Source organism: Cebus imitator, unplaced genomic scaffold (genome assembly GCF_001604975.1).
Source record: "Cebus imitator isolate Cc_AM_T3 unplaced genomic scaffold, Cebus_imitator-1.0 Scaffold60, whole genome shotgun sequence".
Taxonomy (NCBI): Eukaryota; Metazoa; Chordata; class Mammalia; order Primates; family Cebidae; genus Cebus; species Cebus imitator.
The window spans coordinates 2862518-2881211 of NW_016107375.1; the positions used below are offsets into that span (position 1 = coordinate 2862518).

An 18694-nucleotide genomic window follows, 5' to 3' on the forward strand; every position below is an offset into this window, starting at 1 on the left:
CTGGGGAGACAGAGGGGACGAGGTCACACTCATCCTCAGTAGGCATCTGCTATCTACACACCAATGGCCATGACCAGGGAGCAGGGCTGTGACAGAACATTCCTGGCAGCTGTGTGAGCCCAGAGTGGAGACCCGCAACCCTGACTAGGGGAGCAGTCAGCAAGAGCTTCCTGGAAGAGGTGGCACTAGACAAAGGTACATGCCTCCTAACTGCTGTGACTCAGTTCGTGCTGAGCTCTGCCTCCTCTCACCAGAAAGGGAGGCCTTGGTGTGGATCTGAGCCAGCCTATTGCAGATCTGTGATCAGGAACACTGAACCTCTCTGTTGCAGTTCTGAGGTTTGGGGCTTGTTAGTCAGTAGCTAGGTGACACGAACCCTGAACCCCCTTTCCTCCCTGGGATGCACCTCATGAGTTACTGTCGCCGCCCACCTGCTCAGCCTCAGCACTTCTCCTTTTCCCCTCAGCTAGTTGCACCCAGCTGAGCCTGGCCCTGGCTGAACAGGACGTGGCCGATGACGCGGCTGGGCCGTGAGCCTCCCTCCCACTCGTTTTGTTTGCCTTTGAGGTGCCTTCGTGTCCTTGTATGTTCTGCTGGGTCAGCAGGAGAGTCAAGAGCCCTGACCTGAGCTCCTGCACATTTCTGGGAAATGGAGGTGCTGGAGTGGGCCAGGTGCCTTGTGTCTGATGGGTGGCTGGCACGGTGTCAGGAATGGGGCAGAAAAAGGCTTCCAGACTCCCAGGACACACTGAGTCCCATGGAGCAGAGACGGCTATTAGGGACCTGTCTCCAGCACAGGGAGAAGGAAACTGTGGCCCTTCAGTTCAGCTCCTAAGAATGGTCTTCCAGAAGCTCTCTGCACAATCTTTCACTTACCCAAGAAATGTCAACATTTGCCCCCAAATGACACAGAATCACACTGGTGGTTACTCAGGCTGACACAGCATTTACTCGGATTTGAAACTCTGTAGGTGTGACTGCTGGCTGCAGAGCTCTCCACTGAGTGCTGAAACATTCTAAGCCACAAAAAGTGAGATTCAGAGTGTGCAGAATTGCAAGGGTCTGTGTATGCATACAAGTGCCTTTAAAATGGACTTGCCACCAGCTTTAATCAAACTGTTGTTATCTGTAGGAAATGCAATTGAGTAAATCTCTCTTCACCCTGCAAGCCTGTCTCGGTTCCCACTGGAAGTTTTCCTCTTTAGACCTCGGTAGGCATTTGGGTTTCACCTGGTTTGTTCTGGGAAGGGAGGGGAATGGTGGTCCTTCCTCTCTGGGGCTGGAAAGTGAGGCTTAGTCAAGCCCTGCATGGTCCCCATGGGAAGGCCTGGGCCAGTTGTTGGCTCTCTGTAGCACAGCAGGTGCCACAGGCAGGGACCCTGCACCAGGACTCACCCAGATTTGGGCCAGGCCTATGATGGGTTGTCTGCTGTCTGAGAATTCCAGCTCCCGGGAGACTGACCACGCCAAGGTGGCTAAGGTATTGTCTCCTTTGCTTATTTCCTTACAGTACCCGCTAAGCACAAGGTGGGATCCAAGTGGGGTTTCACTTGAAAGACGTGGATGTAGGTGATGAGACTCGGAGACACAGAATCACCCTTGAACCATCTCTGCTTCAGGTCCGCTGTGGGATCCTGGCCTTATTATTATTATTGTCACCCAGGCTGGAGTGTAATGACACGATCTTGGCTTACTGCAACCTCTGCCTCCTGGATTCAAGCAATTTTCCTGTCTCAGCCTCCCAAGTAGCTGGGATTACAGGCGTGCACCACCATGCCCGGCTAATTTTTTTTTGTATTTTTGTAGAGGCGGGGTTTCACCATGTTAATCAGACTGGTCTCGAACTCCTGACCTCAAGTAATCTACCTGCCTTGGCCTCCCAAAATGCTGGGATTATAGGCATGAGCCACCGCATCCGGCCTCCTGGCCATATTATTTATTATTTTTTGAGAGACAAGTCTTGCTCTGTCATCCAGCCTGGTGTACAGTGGTGCGATCACAGGTCACAGCAGCCTTGATTTCCTGGTCTCTAGTGATCCTCCTGCCTCAGCCCCCTGAGTAGCTGGGAGTACAGGTGTGTGCCATCACGACCAGTTAGTTAAAAAATATATTATTTTTTTGTAGTGACAGGGTCTTGTCATGTTGCTCAGGCTGGTCTTGAACTCCTGGGCATAAGTGATCCTCCTGCCTCAGCTTCACACAGTGCTGGGATTATAGGCTTGAGCCACTGTGCCTGGCCTGGCTATATTGTTAGACTTCATCTGTCACCTAGGACCGATCCCACCCATGGAATGGATGCTTGAGTGGGTTACAGGAGACTCAGGACTCTACCTGGGAGCCAGGGGATGCTCAGTGAATGGGGAGGCTGAAGATGGAGACCAGTTAGAATTATGGGACACTGGGCAGGAAGCACAGACCTGCATTCCATGGGCCTGGATCAGGGGACTCAGGCACAAATGTGGCCTGGGTCCTCAGCCTGGTGCCCATGCCCACCTACCAGTCCCATCTCAGGACTAAGAAGGCAGAAATTCAAGACCTGGTGTTTGTGCCTACAGGTCCCATGAAGTGCCATTGTCACTCTGCTTCTGAGTCTGTTTTCCTTCTTTACAATGGCGTCAAAAACATGTTACCTGGCAGGGCTGTTGTAAGAATCAAACATAATCATATATTTGAAGACTATAAAGCCCCATTCAAACCTATGGGATGGCTCTGTAAGCCTCAGTTTGTTCAGGTTTGAAATGGGTGTAAGAATTGTATTTATTTCCTTCACAGGGCTCTGGAGAGACCGTAACCAGATAATGTGTGCGAAAGGGCTGCAGAGGGGAGAAAGTGCTGTGTGATGAATCGGGCTCTCCGAGGCCAGTCTCCTTAGCACGGCAAACACAGCTGCTCTGGCTGGCGCTCGGCACTCTCTGGCCGGCAGCCAGTCCAGGGCAGAGGCAGCTACTGCATCTGCTTCCAGCATGGGCCAACTGCTTCCTTGGAAGACTGCTTTTGAATCACTCCCCTCCCCAGCCCTGAGTCACCCAGAGATCAGGTGGGCAGCAGAGAAAGGTGGGACTCCCAGCTCAGTTGACACCCAGGTAGGGCCAACACGCCTGTTAGGCATATACAAAGGGTGCAGCTATGGACGGAATGTTTTTGTGTCCCCCTAAATTCATATGTTGAAATCCTAATCCCCAATATGATGATATCAGGAGGTGCCTTTGGGAGGTGAGGCGGTCATAGGGATGGAGCTCTTATGGATGGGATTAGTGCCCTTATAAAAGAGACCCCAGTGAACTGTTTTGCTCTCTTTCTGGCATGAAGATACAATAAGTGAGCAGTCTGCCACTGGGAAGCAGGCCCTCGCCAGACCATATCCTGGCACCCTGATTTGGGACTTGCAACTTCCAGTACTTTGAGAAATAAATGCCTGTTGTTTACAAGCCACCCAGTCTATGTTACTTTGTTATAGGTGCCTGAATGGACTAAGACAGGAGCCCACAAAATGTTTTTTAGGGACCCACAAAATGTTTTAATTCCTTTTAAAATCAGAGTTAAAATGAGGCCAAGTGCGATGGCTCATGCCTGTAATCCCAGCATTTTGGGAGGCCAAGGCGGGCAGATCACAAAGTCAAGAGTTTGAGACCAGCCTGACTAACATGTGAAACCCCATCTCTACTAAATATACAAGAATTATGGCCGGGCATGGTGGCTTATGCCTGTAATTTCAGCACTTTGGGAGGCTGAGGTGGGTGGATCATCTGAGGTCAGGAGTTCGAGATCAGCCTGGCCAACATGGCGAAACCCTGTCTCTACAAAAAAAAAAAAAAAAAAAAAAAAAAAAACCAAAACCAAACAAACAAACAAACAAACAAAGAACTACTAGGTGGGAGAAAATGTTTTAATAAAATAATATATTTGTCTTTATTACCAATGTAGTCCTAACATTTCCTTTTTTTTTAAATGGAAGAAGGGGCCTATGGAGGCAAAAGTATCTAAGGCCTGTAGGAGTGAGAATGCAACCCCAGTCCATGGTATGGATTCTGTTCCACATTCGAGCAACTTGCCAGAGCCCTTACCCCACGTTGCAGATGTGCCAGCCGGCATCGTTTCAGCCAAGATGGCAGACCCCAAGACTGCAGAAGAGCACAGCAGCATGGCCTGCTGCCCTAGACAGTAATTCTGCACTACTTATGACAGCTCTCCACGGCTGTCATTGTACTGTGTTCTGGGAGTGGTGGATGGCAGCTCTCAACCATCTTTTTTTCTATTGCACCCATCCAAGGCACAGCACACATGGACCAGGAAGAAGAAGGGCTCCCTAAGGCTCGAATTCTGAAAATATTGGTGTGTATGTGTGTCCTGTTTTAGCATGTATTTGAAAAAGTTCCCAGGCAATTTGGATATTGACCCTGATACTTGTATGTCTCCCTGTCAGTGTCCCCTTCACCAGCCTGGAGAAAACTGGGATCCAGCAACACACACTGGGCATATAAGGGTCCTTTTATAGAACAGCACCGAATTCTGCACCATCGCTCCTTCTGCCCGCTCCACTGAAATCTCCTGATCTGAGGTATTTCATCACGGTCTTGGTTTCCACTGATGAAGCGGGAAGCCCATGTGGCCTGCCCGCAGCCTGCCGAGTCCCAGGGGGCAGCTGGCTGCTCCTTCTGTCTGGCTGGTGTGACTGGCGGGCTCCCTGGGGTGCTGCAGGGATGAGGAGTCTGAAGGACCTGCTCACTTTCTGGGCTCACCCTCACCCTGGCTCTTCTGGTGACCAGCCTTTGGCTCATCTGTAAAATGGGAATTGAAACCACTCATCTGCCTATTCATGGGACCAACTGAGACTGCGGAAGGAAGCTGCTGTGGAGCTGCGGGAATGAGAGAGGCTGCTAATACTAAGGCATGACCACTGCTTTCCCACTGCAATTGCTCAAGCCTTCATTTCTCTGCTATCTGTGCCTTGGTCCTTAAAAGGCCCTTATAAATTGTGCTGTGAGCATCCCAGTACAAATGTAAGCCACTCCAAATGACAAGAGAGTGCCTACCACCAGAAAGCTGGTGGTGAAATCAGGATTGAAACATTTATTATTTGGATGCTGTGTCTCATAGTATTCAGTAACTTAGAGCCTTCTGGTAGCAGGACTAAACCGTCCAGGAAAATCTCTCTTTTGCAGTGTTTGATTAGGCTTCCTGTTCCTCACCGTCTGGCTACCTTTCATTTTGACCTCCAATGTCTGCTTCTACTGCTTTACATTTTTATACAAATAAATTTGGGCTGGGCACAGTGGCTTATGCCTGTAATAGCAGCACTCTGAAAGGCCGAGGAAGGTGGATCACTTGCGGTCAGGAGTTCGACACTAGCCTCGCCAAAATGGCAAAACCCTTTACTAAAAATACAAAAATTAGCCTGCCGTGGTGACAGGTGCCTGTAATCCTTGCTACTTGGGAGGCTGAGACAGGAGGATCGTTGAATCTGGGAGCGGGGTTGTATTGAGCCGAGATCGCGTCACTGCACTCCAGCCTGGGTGACAGAGCGGGACTCTGTTTCAAAAAAAAAAATTGGCTTGCCAAATACCACAATTGTTTAATTCAGACATCTCTCTCTACTCAATCTGTGGACTTCTGGCTCTCCCTGTCAGTGTCATAGTGAGTGTGTGACTCAGTGAAGTCCAATGTCTGAATCTCAACAAGCCTTCACTGGGCTCCTGGGAGGTTCTGGCCGCCATCAGGGCCAGGCCAGGGGAGGCTGAAGGGGCTTGGTGCTCTGGTGTGACCCTCCAAGGAGCTAAAGGACTGGCAAGATCTAGCCAGAAAGAATCCCCAAGGAGAGTGGAGCGTTACCAGGAAGCGGCGTCCCCAGTGCCTTCATGGGCAGGATTGTGTAAAGCCAGGGACGTGTCATCACAGAAAAAGAAATCACTGGGCCCTTCGGGGACTCTTTGATGAAAGACTCATTTGACCAACTGGGACTGGACAGCCACTCGCTGTTGATTTTTGGAAGCCGCTGGGCCCAAATCTCAGCCCTCTTGAAATGACTCATTGCCAAATGCCACAGTGACATTTCCAGGGAAGGGGTTGGTTTGGTGGGGCGGGGTAGGGGGAGTTAAACCAAATCTTTAGTGCAAAAGCCGTTTTCTCCAAGACTGGCTTCATTCTACCACTTTTGATAGGTCATAGTTCCCAGTTTCTGGGGACGTAAGTCTCTTTCACCCACGGTTCCTGGACCAACTCCTTGCTAAGGCTCCAGACCCTGCCCCTGGCCTCGCCAGCAGCCACTCTGTGGGGACCCTTCTCTCCAGCCCATCTCGGGGGCCAGGTCCTGGAGCCCCTGCTAGTACAGCTGAGGCACACGAGCCTGGGAAAAAGGTTTCTTTTGCTGTACACACAAAGAGCACAGACTCAGGGCATTTTGTTTCTGGTGTTTATTTGTTTAAACCCACTTGTAGTTTGGGTTCAGCTGGAAAGCAGAACATACCAATGGGGGGAGGGTGGTCGCGTGAGGGGGTTCCGCGGCAGCTTTGGCGGGAAGCCCCAGGCCCTGCTCTGTGGAGGTAGGTCCTGTTGCCCGGCTCCCAGCCGGCTCAGGGAGGTGGCCAGCCCTTCGTGCCAGTGTTCCCAGCAGAGGAAAGTTGTCTTTCTCCTGATCTGTGTCCTCAGAGGCCCAGCCAGTGGTTTCCCAACACCGTGCCCGGCACCGGCCTGAGAGTCTGTCTGACAAGGAACACGGGCCGGTGTCTGATGCCAGAAATCAGATTGGGACTTGGCTTCTTGGAGGCCTGCGTCTGGGGGACCCCATGGGGCTGCTCTGGTGGCGGCCTGGCTGTCTGGGCCCCCGCCCCTACAGCTGCCCAGGCCTGATCCGTGGTACAGTTCCCACACCCTCCACCCTCATCCCTCGGAGAAAATAAAATAGAATAAAATAAAAATCAGAATAAATACCGATTCGGCCAACATTTACATTTACATGGATGGACAGGACGATCCCCAAACGGTGAAGGTTTACAGACTGGTCAAGGAAAGACGAACAGACAGAACGGGGTTTGAAGGCGCACACTCCCATGGAGGGCAGCCGGGCTCCCGGCCTCCTTGGGGTCCGGGAGAGGTTGGGAGCCTCGCGGGGGCTGCGGTCCCAGAGCTTCGGCAAAGCCACCACGCCGAGGGGGGCAGGGCTGTGGCAAGCAGGCCGCCTTGGAGAAAAACAATGACTAACTCATCCTGACAGGCAGGGGGGAGGCCGAGACAGGATCAACATCAGATGGCTGGACCGCCTCTTCCATGCGCCAGGAACCACGGGCGAGGGAAAAACAGCCCAAGCCTTAGAAACGCAAACTCTAGCTCTGCCTCCCATCACATACATTCAGAGGTCAACTCGGATGTGGCCTTCCTCATGCCGCAGAGTGGGGATAGGGCCTGGGGAGGGCGAGGGGTCTGTGGGGCACCGACTTCAGTCGTGTGGTTCCTGTCTGAGTAGTCTCCCTTGGGAAGCTGCCTCAGGGTCTCACATTTTAGGCTTGACGGTTGTTTCTTAAAAAAAAAAAAAGTCTTAACATTTTCCTTCCATGTCTGACAAAGTAGCAGCAACCTGCATTTAGAAAAACAGCTTAAAGTGTTGTTCAAATTGGCCAGGAAGCGCTTTCAAGCAGTGGAATAAACTAGGCAAACAGTACATCTGAAGCCACTGTGACATGACACGTAATTAAAAATATATTTATATATGTATACATATTTATATTTCACCTCTTCATACACTGGTCCTAACAGCCAAGGGGAGCTGCCCCTGCGGCGAGGCCACCAAAGAGCCCGTTGGGAGGAAGGAGTATCAGGCCCCTCGGTGCCCACAGCACAGCCCCCACCACGCAGTGTTTCCGAGCATCCTGCATGAAGCTTGCTCTGGGCTCACCGTCGGGTCTAGGAACACCACTCCCTTGCCTCCTCCCTCACCTGAGCCCCCACTCCCAGGTCTCTCCTCTCCTCGGGGTCTCTGCTTCCTCCTAGCGGACGGACGCACACACCCCACACGCTTCAGGGAAGCAGGGGCTGCTGAAGCGCAGGTGCAGGCTGCCTGGCCAGAGAGTGAGGTCGCCCAGTGCCCACCCCATCAGCCTCACAGCTGCCTGGCTCCTCCCCCAAGGCCTCCTACCCATGGGGCATCTGTGTCCCCAGGCTGGGCTGAGGAGGAAGGGCACTGAGGAAGAGCTTGAGAAAGTCTGGGAAGAAACCGTGGTGACAGGAGAAGGCAGGGGTCAGGGGCCAGGGACCAGAGGTGGCGTGGGTTTCTTGGCAGAGACGCCCGACCTGTTTCAGGTAAACTTGTGCCCCAACACCTTGTCGACAACAGGCTCTTTTTGGAGATGGGCACAGGCTCGACCCCGGGGACCAGAGGGCAGGTTGCAGCTTCAGGGAAAGCCAGAGAGAAACAGGGAAACCTCTCCCCACTCACCACTCTCAGACTCAGAATCACGAGAACCTTCCCCACCCATCACCTCCTGGCCAGTCTGATGTGGACCAAAAGGGGCCTCCCATGTGACCCAGAGCCAGCCCGGCCTCAATAAAAGAGCAAATAAGGAAGTGGCTGGGCTCTGACGTCATTTCCGGGGGGCTCATCAAAGTGTGTGCTTCAGCCCCCAGAGATGGGGCCTGTTCCACCCTGCACCTTCCTCTCCAGCCACCACCACTGGGCCTGCTCCCCATGGCCAGGGCCTGCCAAGAAACCCCAGCCTTGTTTCCCACCTGGAAAGCTCCATCTGGCAGCCCCGCTGGTCACCTGACTGTCCCTCTCATGACTCAATGAATTCGCCCCTTTTTCAAGAGCTGGAGGAGGGCTGGGCTGCTGGATCTTGTGTGGGATGAGCTGGGGCAGTGGGACACAGCCCATTAGCTAAAGTTGAGTCCTGGGGAGCCCCCGTCCCCGCTCTTTTCCCCAGTAAGATCTGTGTGTGGAGCGCGAGACATCATCTAGAATTTTGGTTTTAATTTGCCAGTCTCATTCTGTGCCCTGTTTGCCATGGGGCCCCTGGGGCCAGGACCAGGTTTAACTTGGTCTCAGTGGTGACAATATCAGCCCTTTGAGAAAACAGAGGCGTTGGAGGCCAGTGGCGAGGAACACAGGATTCCAGCGGGGACCCCCGCTGGGGCAGAAGTTTCCAATTACCCTAATTGGCTACTGGCAAGCTGTCTGTGGCTAGAATCCTTCCAGAGGGGGCTGGGTTTGATCTCCCGCTAATCCGGGGGTCCTCAACGGTGCTGACTGTGTGATCACATCGAGGGCATTTTCATTGACAGAAGAGACTTCAAAGCAACCGACTTTTGAAAAATAAAACACAATAAACAAAAGAGTGCAAGTGGAACCGCAAACTCCATCTCCCCCTGCGCCTGACCCCCTAGGCCTGAGGCTGGGGGGCTGCCGTGAGGAGGACTCGGGGGTGGGAGGTGGAGCACCAGCTCTGCCGTGGCTGACAAAGGCCGTCAATTACGGGCGGCTGGTGGGGACCGTGCCTGCCTTTGTCCTCCCGGACATCTGCTACACGTCGCCTGCTGCCAGTTGGCGACTGCGGCTGACAGCATGTGGGAACAATGCGAGCCGTCTCCGACCCACTTTTTCAGCCTTCCGAGGTCCTTTCTGACCCAAGCGGTGCCCCGGCGTGCGAGGCTGCCAAGGTCTCCGAGGAGTCACAGCGATGAGATCCCTCACACAAAGCTCTGTGGGGGATGGGTTTGATGGGGAGGGGAGAGGCGGGAGTGAGGAAGGGGAGGGCCAGGGCCACCAGGAAAAAGAAACATGCTTCCCTTATTGGTGTGAGCTTGCATGCTCGGGCTGGGGGGCTGGTGGGGGCACTCCTCTCAGGGATTTGCTCCCTTCCCCGTCTGGCTCCAGACTGGCCACCGACTCTGCCTGCCCTCCTCCCATTTCTTCCTCCCGCCAGGGCCACCCCTGTCCTCCCGCCTGTCCATCTGGCCCTGTGCACTAGGGCCCCAGCTGCCCACGGGCCGCCCGCCAGGCCCCCTGGCTGTCAGGCTGTCAGTTTCTGGATGGTTCTGTTGTAGTACTGCGTGATGGGGGGCGTCAGGGGGTTCCAGCTGTTAGCGTGGAGCTCGATGACCTCTAGGAGCAGTGACCGGGTCAGCATGGACTCCGAGGGGCACAGCATCTTGTCCCGCGCGCTGGCCAGGAGCTCTGTCATCATCTCAGGCAGCTGTTCCTCCAGCAGCCGGCCTGTACTCTGCAGCTGCGGGCAGAGATGTGGGGTTAGTATGGACTCTGGCCCCACAATGGCCCACTGGCCACCCTGATTAGGTGGGCTGGGGACAGGGACAGGAAGTAGCTGGGCTGTCTCATAGCTAGATTGTCGCAGGGAGATGCAGACGTAGGTCCTGTGCCATGGCTGGGAGGAGGATGGGGATAGTGGAAGGTGGAGTAGCTAAGGGTGGGCTCCCATACTTACTGACCAATCTGTCAGCAGGAACCAGAGGGACCAGAATTTGCCTATTGCCCAGGGCTGAAAGAGCCGTCACCAGGAACATGTCTCTTGTCCCTTTTACCCAAGAGCCTCTCTTCTTCCAGAAAGCCTTCCCTGACTACACCTACACCCTCAAATGGCTCTGAGATCTGTGCCCCGTGGTGATAAGGAGGACCTGCGGTCATTTTCACTTGCTGGGGCATCTCTCTGGAAATGAGCTTAGTCATTATCACATGTGTCCATTGGAACTTGAGAGGAGGGATGGTGTCTCCTGTTTCTCTCTCCTTTTCTCCTGACCCTGATACCACCTCCCAGTTCCTCTGCCCATGCTGTGACAGGAAGTGGGGGACAGAAATACAAAGCGGGGAAGGCCAGCCAGAGGCCATCAGGAGAGCCCTAGATAATCTTGAAAAGCTCACTGGGAAGAAAGAGCCCCTCTTCCTGGACCAGCACACCCCTGGCCAGTGCCCCCCAGGCCCTCTCCATAGAATCTCAGTCTCCATCTCTGTCCCCATCCTTGTCCCATCCATTTTTCTAGGCTCTGCTTCCTTCACAAAGCCTCCCTTGACCCCCTGAGCCCTCCCTGACCTCTCTCCCCTGACTTTTCAGGGATGTCTCTGTTCTCACAATTATTCTATCCACTGCCTGTGTGAGAGCTATTCCAACCAGACTGGAAGCTGCCCGAGGGCAAGGACCATGCTTTCTCCTCCCTAATCTCTCCCAATCCCCTTGTAGAATACCCAGCTGGAGCCCAACAAACGAACTGAGTCCCACAGACTCAAGGCTGCCGTCTGGCTCCCAGTGCTTCTGGCCTCTGAGCTCCTTAGTTGAGGCTTTTGCAGCCAAGCAGAAGCCACCTGAGCATGCTCATGACAGCCGACAGGCCTAGGTCCTTGTCTGGAAGCCCCTCTCCTGCCTGCAACCCATTACTCTGAGTGACTCTGCACCATCTGCAGAGGGCAAAGATCTGCCCAGGGACTGGGCCAAAGCCAGGCTTTGAAGCAAGAGTCCAGAGAAGGCGTTTTCATGAGCAGGGGCCATATCTTAGGGGCAGGAGTGGCACCTCTCAAGAGGGGTGCTTTTGGGTGGACTGTGCCAGCACCAGATTGCCAAGCATTAGCAAAGCAAAGGGAGATATTTGGGGTAGGGGTCATCAGGAGCTTCTTAAGTCATTTGTGTGGCATGCCTGAGCTGGGGCGCAGGTGGTATTGGGGGCAAGGGGAAGCAGGCAATGCCACCCCTATGTCTAGGGAATCACTTCTCTCCCCTTCAGTCAGTGTGAGCTGCTCTCACCATCTGTATTCACTCTGGCTTGGGGTGGATAATTCTGGATGCAGAAGTCCATGCCCACCACTGAAGCCATCCCTTCACCTTCCCCTGGACTTGTAAATGCCTTCAACAACCCTTGTGCCCCTAGAACTGTTAAGGCATGAGAGACGCACCGGCTCTGAGGTTGGGGATGTTGAAGCCCCACTGCTTACCTCCATAGAGCAGCACAGGACAGCATCCTCCTTCACATCCTGAGATTGCAAGAGCTGTGGAAGAGAGGGGCAGAGAATGCCACTGAAGGAAATAGCTGGCTACCGGCCCCTGTAGCTCCCTGCAGCCCCCGGGCCACCCTGCCCTCTTCCCTGCAGACCCAGCCCTGATGCAGCTTGAAACAATCTCCAAGGTTCAGGCTGGAGTTTGAGCCCACAAAAGTCGAAGAGCAGAAAGCAAGTTGCACGGGCTGGCAGTAATTTCTCCGACAGGGTTTGAGCAGCTGGAGGTCAGTGTGATGGTGCCATGTGGAGCTCCTGGGCCAGGTCTGAACACCGCGATTCAGGAGGCCATTGAAGAGAAAGAAAGCCTGCAGCAGTGAGTGCGCTGGGATCATCCAACTGTTAACAACTGGTCAGCAAAAGTCCTCAGGGAAATGAGATTAGCTTAGAGACCTATAATTGGTAACTCCTCTGTGGGTGAAGAGCCTCAGCCATTGACTCAGGCACCCCTGGGCCCTGGCCATAGGAGGAGGTCCAGGAATCAAAGCCCTCTTCTTCACTGGCCCAGTGCTGCAGACTTTCCAACTGTGGATTTACTCAGCGGCTGGAATTGTTTCCTAACTATGGCCACGGCTGCTCAGCTCAGAGCTGAGTCTGGCCATGCCACAGTCCATGCTTCCCCCAACCTGCCTGGCTCATTCTCTCAATGTGCCTCTTTTAAATTGAGATATCATTCACATAACACAAAATCTACCATTTTAAAGTATATAATTCAGTGCTTTTTAGGATAGTCCCAGAATGGTGCAACCGTCACCACTGTTTAAGCTCTAAAGAAACTTAACAAACCCATACTCATTGGCAGCCATTCCCTGTTCCCTCCTCACTCCAGCCCCCGGCCACTCCCCCCATTCTATGTCTCTATGGAGTTGCCATGCTGGCCATTTCATATAAATGGAATCACACAATTTGGGGCTTTTGTGACTGACTTCTTTCACTTAATGTTTTCAGGGTTCCTTCATGTTGTAGCATGTACCAGTACTTCAGTCCTTTTTGTTGCTAATATTCCATTGTATGGATAGGTCACATTTTGCTTATCCATTCATCTATTAATGGACATTTTTACCTTTTAGCTATTAGGAATAGTGCTGCTATGAACCTTCAGGTACCAGGTTTTGCCTGGATGCATGTGTTCAATTCTCCTGGATATTACGTAGGAACAGAACTGCTGGGTCATGTGGTACCTCTATGTTCAGCTTTTTGAGTAACTGCAAGAGTGTTTTCCACAATGGCGACACCATTGTACACTCTCACCAGCTATGCATGAGGGTTCTGGTTTTCTCTGTAGCCTCACCAACGCTTAGTCCCAGTTTTCTGATTCACTCTCCACCCCCAACTTTTTTTTTGAGATGGAGTTTCGCTCTTGTTGCCCAGGCTGGAGTGCAAGGGCGTGATCTCAGCTCACTGCAATCTCCACCTCCTGGTTCAAGTGATTCTCCTCCCTGAGCATCCTGAGTAGCTGGGATTACAGGCATGTGCCACCACACCCGACTAATTTCATATTATTTAGTGGAGACGGGGTTTCTCTATGTTGGCCAGGCTGGTCTCAAACTCCTAACTTCAGGTGATCCAGCCACCTCGGCCTCCCAAAGTGCTGGGATTATAGGTGTGAGCCACTGCGCCCGGCCTTATTCATTCTCTCTTGGACCCCCAGCAGCACTGCTGTGCTGACACCAAGTGCTTGAAACCCTCTCTGGGCATGGCTTCTGAGAAGCTCACCAAGCCCCACTGCCCACTCCTTCCATGGACCCCTCTGCTGGCAAATGCTTTTCCTCCTAGTTCACAAAACAGTTGTTCCTCCAATATCTTCCTCCCCCAGTAGCTGTTGTCAGGCTTCTGCTCTTCTCAATGCCATCGCCTCCTGTCATGTTGATCATCACGACTCTCAGGGACCCCACATCTAGCTTGCCTGGACGGACCTTCCCACACTCATTGGGCTTCTCTTTCTGGAAGACACTATGGCTTTATCATCTTTCCCTCAGAGCAGCTCCCTGTTACCTCCAGCTCAAAACCTCAGTCATTTTGCTCTCCCCTTACCATCCATAAGCAAGGAGGTACCAGGTTCTGGTAGGTTTCCGCTAAAATGTCTCCAGGACATTTTAGTCCCACCCCTCCAGGTACCCGGCCTTACTCAAAGCTGATATTTTGTTGCTTCCCTCATGGGGGCTTGTCCCGCTTTCTGATTCATCATCCTGGTCCCCACTTCCTTTCCCTGTAATCTATCTTGAACACAACTTGCCAGAGTGATCTTTCTAGCATGCCATACCCCCCGCTACTGTCCCGATTTTGAAATGCTGGATGCAGAGACGGTTCTTTCACTGGCCAACTTGACAGCATCACCACCCCCCGGAGCAGGGCATGGTCTGTCTTGTTCCGTCTTGGGCTCAAACGGGGATCCAGGTCAGGCCACAGTTAACTCCTAACCCACGACTCAAGGAAGCCCAGTAACCAATATCTAACTCAATTCATGCCAATGCGTCCCACTGCTTTCATGGAGAAGCATCTTGGCACATTTCATCCACAGAAATCCTAGAACTATGTCTAGTAGGTACTCGAATATTGAGTGGAATGTGGGATGAATGAAAAAATATTACATGCTATATAAACCATAAGAACAACCTTCCTACAATTTCCATAACCTCCAAGTCAGTAGAGATCACTCAAACTACAGACTGGATCTCCTGATCCCAACACAGTCCTGCACCAGGTGCCAGAGCTCCTTGACCACACTGTAGAGAGATGCTGAGGTGGCACGTTGAAAGCAGCGCAGATCTACCCCCCAAAAAAAGAAAGAAAAGAGACAAAGTCACAAGCACCTGCACCAGGCCAGCGCCATTCACTGCAGAGAGCAAGACAGACCGTGCCCTCCAGGGGGTGGAGATGCAGAAAACAAGCCAGTAAACGTCTCTATCAGATGGCGTCAGCACTGCGATATACGCAGCACTGGTGAGGTGCTGAGCATGTCAATGAGCATGCTTGAATCACTCCACGTTGCAGACGCAGATCAAAACATCACATCGTACTGCAGCAATGTATACAATTATGACCTATCCATCAAAAATATTATTAATGACAAATTTTTTTTTTGAGACAGAGTCTCGCTCTGTCGCCAGGCCGAAGTGCAGTGGCACGATCTCGGCTCACTGCAACCTCCGCCTCCCAGGTTCAAGCGATTTTGCTGCCTCAGCCTCCCGAGTAGCTGGAATTACAGACATGTACCACCATGGCTGGCTAATTTTTTTGTATTTTTAGTAAAGATGGGGTTTCATCATGTTAGCCAGGCTGGTCTTGATCTCTCGACCTCGTGATCCGCCCACCTCGGCCTCCCAAACTGCTGGGATTACAGGTGTGAGTCACTGCACCCGGCCCCAAATGATAATTTTTTTTTTAAAAAAAGTGATGTTGGGTAACAGTGTGAGGAATACGGGTGTAGTAGCCCGGGGTGTCAGGGAGCCAGGCCAGGAAGCCCAGTTAGTATGGTTTGTGGGGAAGGCTTGGGGTGGGTGGGCCTGTGGCCCATGGAGGGGGCCAGCATCAGGGTGGGGAGCACGTGGGAGAGACTTAGGAGAAGAGGTTGGGAGGCAGCAGGCCCAGGGCCCATTAGGACTTGTAGGCGGCGGGGGAAGACTCCGGGTTTTACTCTGAGTAATGTGAGGGGCCCTGTGAGGGGTCTCATGTTCTTATTTTATAGAGAGTCTTCCTCTGTTGCTTAGGTTGAAGTGTAGTGGCTTGATCATAGCTCTCTGTAACTTCAAAGTCTTGGGCTCAAGCAGTCCTCTGTCCTCAGCCCCCTGCATGGATGGGACCACAGGTGCAGGCCACCATGCCCGGCTGATATTTTTTATTTTCTGTAAAGACAGGGTCTCTCTATGTTGCTCAGGCTGATCTTGAACTCCTGGCCTCATGTGATCCTCCTGCCTTGGCCTCCCAAAGCATTGGATTACAGGTGTGAGCCACCATGCTTGGCCTGGTTTATGTCTTAAGGGGGCCATTCTGTATGCCGTAGGAGGGAAGGGTGGATGCTGGGGGACCTGGCCAGGCATGGAGGCAGTGTGGCCAAGGGCAGCAGTGGGGGCAAAGGGCAAGAGAAGCCAGGCCTGCACACCTTTGCCTCCAGGGTAGATGGAGAAGGTAAGAGCTTGGGGCCAAGGAGAAATCATTTCTACTTCAGGCCCCTCTCTGGCTAAAGCCACGGGTTTCCATGACTTCTTCCTATTCAGGTGAAAGGGCCGCTGCACTCCATAGCAGGTGTTTAGACTCCGAGTGACTTTATATCTTTGGGGCTCTCCATCCCAATTCTCCATCCTCTCTTCATCCTTTAAGGCTGGGTTACTTCCCAGCTGCTCCTCAGACCCTTCCTGACCACCCTAGCCCTTGCCCTCCCTGCTTCTCACTCCCAAGCACGCCTGCTTCCCCACCATGCACGTTCCACACAAGTGAGGACATTTTCCAGGGTGAACTGTTGGCTTCTTGAAGGCAGGGACAGCACCAAATTCATCTCTGCTGCTCTTTAAGCCCAAGCAAAATTCCTGGCATCAGTGGGATTCATGAACTATTGGTCAACATGATTTATGCATTTCTTTTTTGCATTTTTTTTTTGAGATGGAGTCTCGCTCTGTCGCCCAGGCTGGAGTGCAGTGGCATGATCTCAGCTCACTGCAACCTCTGCCTCCTGGTTCAAGCCATTCTCCTGTTTCAGCCTCTCAAGTAGCTGGGACTACAGGCACCCACTGCTATGCCTGGCTAATTTTTATATTTTTAGTAGAGACGGGGTTTCACCATATTGGTGAGGCTGGTCTTGAACTCCTGACCTCAGGTGATCTGCCTGCCTCAGCCTCCCAAAGTGCTGGGATTACAGGCATGAGCCACCACTCCTGGCTCTTTTAAAAGGAAGGGTGGAGGGTGAGAAGAGGGTACAAGATGGCATTTTAAGGGCACACATCCTCATTTACTCACTGAGAGCTGGAGCCAAAGCTTTGCTCTGGCATGAGATAGTGAAGAAGGGGAGGCAAAGTCATGCCCAAACAACCCTGGGGACTGGCTATGCTGCTGGCTTCCAATCTGCATTTGCACAGCTTTAATCTGCCCGTCTCCCATCATGTCGCATCCATCCACCAAGCCTAGGGGCCCCGCAGCAGGAGCTGAGGACCCTCGGCAGGCCTGGCTGCAGGCCAAATGAGTGTGCAGGCTCCGGGGCCGCTGGACTGCTCGACTGGCCAGAGACACTTTCAGGGACCAGACCTCATTCTCCTTGGTAACTTGCTCAGAACTGGCCCAAGAACTGGATTTGCAGCAGACACATAGAAAAAGAATCATTTTGGGATGAGTGAGCAGAGGTGGGCCTTAAACTGCTCAAATGATGAGCAGGTGGAGAGCAAGGGTCAGCCCAGGGGAGGGCATGGTGTGGGCAGCACATATGACATGCACTGAGGACCCTCGGGGCAGCATGCTGTCCCACCCATGCAGTTCCAACTCTGGACCTCTACACACTTGTCACTGGAAATTCTTTTGGCCACCGCAGATCCATAGACCTCACTCCCTCATCCTATGCAGGGCTCTGCGCAAACGTCTCCAGGGCAGACAGGCCTTCCCTGAGCACCTGGCGGGGTCAGTCACCATTGCCCACTTCCCCACCAGCTCACCCCTCTCTGTGGCCCCTGACATGATGTGCTTATTGCCTGTTGGCGTCTCCCCGCTCTAGAAGGCAAGCTCCACGAGGGTAGGGCGATGTCGATCCACTGCTCTCCCCAGCATCTGGCACACGTTGGAAAATATTTGCTAAGAAACATGCTTTGGGAGCCAGGGAGCAAACTCACCCAGCTGAGAGTCTGCGAGAGGGAAGGAAAGTGCTCACCCAGAGAGACTGCTGGCCAGGCACCCTGGTGCACACACCCTTGAAAAGATGACAGTGAGGGGGATGTGGACGCCTACCCCTCCCCAGACCCCTCTCACCAGAAGAGATGTGGCACAGAATTATTATCGATGTGCCTGCAAACATAGAGTGCCTGTGGAAATACAAGCTGGTATCACTCTGTAGATGGCAATTTGGTAATAATCATCAACAATAGGCGTGTCCGCACACTCTGACCCAGCAATATTACTTCTAGGAATTTATGCTACACGTTCACCACACACATGCCGTACAACACGTGTACTCTACTATTCTGCAGTACTATACTATACTGTGCTGTACTGTACTGTAATATACATGTTGCTATACTATTATTAGAGCAAAAGATCAAAAGTAACCTGGACCTCCCCCACAAGGGGGCTGGTTAAGTTGTTATAGTATGTTCATGTGGGCTACTCTGTGGCAGTGACCCCTCTCCTGCACAGGGGTCTGCGCATCCCCAAGGAAAGCCGAGGGAGGCTTCCACCGAGCCAGTGCCTGGCGGCCTTTTTTGGGCTACAGGCAAGGGTCTCCCTCACCTAGAGGATTCAGGAGGCCAGGATGAAGACCAGGAAGCAGGTTCTGGAAAAAGCTGGAGGTGAAGGGTGTGTCTCATCCTGCAGCAAGCCTACCAGAGTCATGATAGGGTCCAGCCTCCAACTGTGAGGGGCTGGTTCAGGGCCTGGGGGGAGCCCGTGACTGTCTGGGACCGGGCTGGAGGGAAAGGTGGGCCTAGCCACACTTACTCAGCAGGGAATATGGGGACTAAGATTAGGAGAATTCTGTGTGGTCTTGCTGGAACTTTTTTTTTTTTTTTTTTT

At 52.8% G+C, this 18694-nt stretch overlaps 1 protein-coding gene across 7 annotated transcripts in view; it reads right to left on the reverse strand.

Annotated features, from left to right (window-relative positions):
- Positions 1-6404: 6404 nt before the first annotated feature.
- CTIF (cap binding complex dependent translation initiation factor) overlaps positions 6405-18694 on the reverse strand; it is a 324626-nt gene continuing 312336 nt past the window's right edge. For all 7 annotated transcript variants that reach the window (XM_017529666.2, XM_017529665.2, XM_037738958.1 and 4 more), the window contains exons 11-12: positions 11927-11980; positions 6405-10214 (exon numbers count right to left, since the gene is read on the reverse strand). In XM_017529666.2, the coding sequence (XP_017385155.1) occupies positions 9999-10214; positions 11927-11980 (270 nt within the window). In that variant the 3' untranslated portion in view covers positions 6405-9998. The remainder of the gene's footprint in view (positions 10215-11926; positions 11981-18694) is intronic.